At 50.4% G+C, this 2,536-nt stretch overlaps 2 protein-coding genes across 2 annotated transcripts in view; one reads left to right on the top strand and one right to left on the bottom strand.

Annotated features, from left to right (window-relative positions):
* Positions 1–2,536, bottom strand: part of LOC109925754 (ephrin type-B receptor 4-like) — a 190,249-nt gene that overhangs the window by 154,401 nt on the left and 33,312 nt on the right. The gene's annotated exons all lie outside the window — the stretch shown is intronic.
* The window catches only part of LOC125487756 (transferrin receptor protein 2-like), an 11,694-nt gene that overhangs the window by 1,952 nt on the left and 7,206 nt on the right, over positions 1–2,536 (top strand). The window contains exon 3 of the mRNA XM_048619977.1: positions 1,118–1,322. Within this exon, the coding sequence (XP_048475934.1) occupies positions 1,118–1,322 (205 nt within the window). The remainder of the gene's footprint in view (positions 1–1,117; positions 1,323–2,536) is intronic.

Below are 2,536 nucleotides of genomic sequence, written 5' to 3'. Positions count from 1 at the left end.
CATTCACAGATTGTCCAGATGTTGGTTTGACGCCGAAGCCACAAGCTGCTGGCACAAGAGCGTCTTCCTGGATCAGTTATGGCTGGTTGGAGTCAGTTATCTGGAGACAATGCAGTAAATTTCACGCTCTCCTCTAGGATCTGTCCACTAGTGGTGATGAGAGCTTCCACTGGGGTATCAGTTCACAAGCTTTGAAGGGAGGAGTCTCAGAAAAACAGAGCAGACAAAGCTCCTGTTTCTGATGTAAGTTACCTCTCTGTCTGTGCTCAAGTGTAACAGGGCAGCCCGGTAGCTCAGTGGTTAGCGTCGCCAGCGCCAGAGACCTGGGTTCGATTCCACGCTCAGCCTGTGTGGAGTTTGCACATTCTCCCCGTGTCTGCGTGGGTTTCCTCTGGGTGCTTCGGTTTCCTCCCACAGCCCAGGGATATGTAGAGAGAGAGAAATCAGAGTTAACGTTTCGGGTCACCCTTCCTCAGAGCTGACAGTAGCTGGGAAATGTCGGTGTATATCCAGAAGGTAAGGTGGGTGTAGGGAATAGTGAATCATCGATTGGTGGGGATTCAGCCCTAAGAGAGAGAAGAGCAGTTGGACAGACGAACGAGTGGATAACGATCTGGCTAGGAAGGCGAATGGGGACCGTTAGGGGCTAACAATAGGTGGCCGACTATGTGATAAAATGGCTTAGGGTGTAAGGGGGCCGGCCGGGGTAAGGACATGGGAACAGCCCTAATATTGCTGAAGTCAATATTGAGACCAGGAGGCTATGGTTCCCAAATGGATGAGTTCTTCCATCTTGCTCTGAGCTTCGCTGGAGCGCCACAGTGAGCCCGAGGCAGAGGTGTTGGCCAGGGAACAGGGTGGTGTGCTCCCAGGCACCTGGAAGCTCAATGTATTGGGAGGAGAGTCAGCGATGATGGCAAACGATGATTTGGGTGAGGAGAGGGAGAGTTGAGATTAGTGACTGTCCTTCAGACTGTTCTTCAGTTCAGTTCTGGGCTCACAACGTTGGTGACCAGCCCCTTCTGAGTTTCTCCAGCACTCCCGATCTCCAGCGTCGGAATGCTCCTTTCCGACACAAGTGCGACGTTCTGTGACCTTCCCTTTTTTGTTTAATTAGCCTTCATACTTGGCTACATCAGTTCTCGGAGATCCTGCAAGGCCTGTGAGGAGATCGGTCTGCCCAGTGAGGATACTGTGGTTAGTAACACCTGTGATTATCAGCGAGATGTGGACATCGACCCAGATCCTGTCCTGTACTGGGGAGATCTCACAGCGATGCTCAAGAAATATATCAATCAGGAGGACATCACCAAGCACATCAGGTTGGGCCTGCCCTCTCTGTCTGTTAGCAAAGATCGCGCCGAATGTTACACCCATAGGGCGTTACGACACAGTCTGTGGGTGTCACAAAGTTGCAGCATTTGAGTATAAACTGAGGGGCGTGAGCGACAAGAGCCTTTGATGAGACATCTCTCATCAAATTTTGTCAGCTGATACCCCGAGGGGAAGGCTTTATCCCGATTAGTGGGTGGGTGGGAGGGGGGAAACGCGAGAGGAGGATGTGAAATCTGCAGCGCTGTCTTCAGAAAAGTTGTTTCACCCAGCCATAACTGACCCAGGAAGACATCCAGCTCCAGCAAAGTCAGGGGGTGGATGAACTGATCCCATTCCCTGCCGTACTCCTCCACTGGTCACTACAGAGTTCGGATTTTAACACAGCGAGTGATATTGCCCATTGAAACATGACTGTGTACAGCTCAGCATCAGAGATAAGTCAACCAGCTCCTTGAAACAACAAAGATTTAGTTCATGCAAACAAAGATCAACAAAAGGCTTAACCCGAGCAAACAGCTACAGGTACCATTCTCAAAAACAGGAGCTTAGAAACGGGGAGGGGGGGGGGGAAATGATCCAAATTTGGCGGGGTTTTCTATCTGGAAAGTACTTTGGGCACTCCACAGTTAAATTCATTTTAAAAAATAAAACATTCACAGATTGTCCAGATGTTGGTTTGACGCCGAAGCCACAAGCTGCTGGCACAAGAGCGTCTTCCTGGATCAGTTATGGCTGGTTGGAGTCAGTTATCTGGAGACAATGCAGTAAATTTCACGCTCTCCTCTAGGATCTGTCCACTAGTGGTGATGAGAGCTTCCACTGGGGTATCAGTTCACAAGCTTTGAAGGGAGGAGTCTCAGAAAAACAGAGCAGACAAAGCTCCTGTTTCTGATGTAAGTTACCTCTCTGTCTGTGCTCAAGTGTAACAGGGCAGCCCGGTAGCTCAGTGGTTAGCGTCGCCAGCGCCAGAGACCTGGGTTCGATTCCACGCTCAGCCTGTGTGGAGTTTGCACATTCTCCCCGTGTCTGCGTGGGTTTCCTCTGGGTGCTTCGGTTTCCTCCCACAGCCCAGGGATATGTAGAGAGAGAGAAATCAGAGTTAACGTTTCGGGTCACCCTTCCTCAGAGCTGACAGTAGCTGGGAAATGTCGGTGTATATCCAGAAGGTAAGGTGGGTGTAGGGAATAGTGAATCATCGATT

Source organism: Rhincodon typus, chromosome 45, assembly GCF_021869965.1.
Source record: "Rhincodon typus isolate 14 chromosome 45, sRhiTyp1.1, whole genome shotgun sequence".
In the NCBI taxonomy this organism is placed as follows: Eukaryota; Metazoa; Chordata; class Chondrichthyes; order Orectolobiformes; family Rhincodontidae; genus Rhincodon; species Rhincodon typus.
Note: the sequence above shows the minus strand (reverse complement) of the source record. Positions and strands in the feature narration are given on the sequence as shown.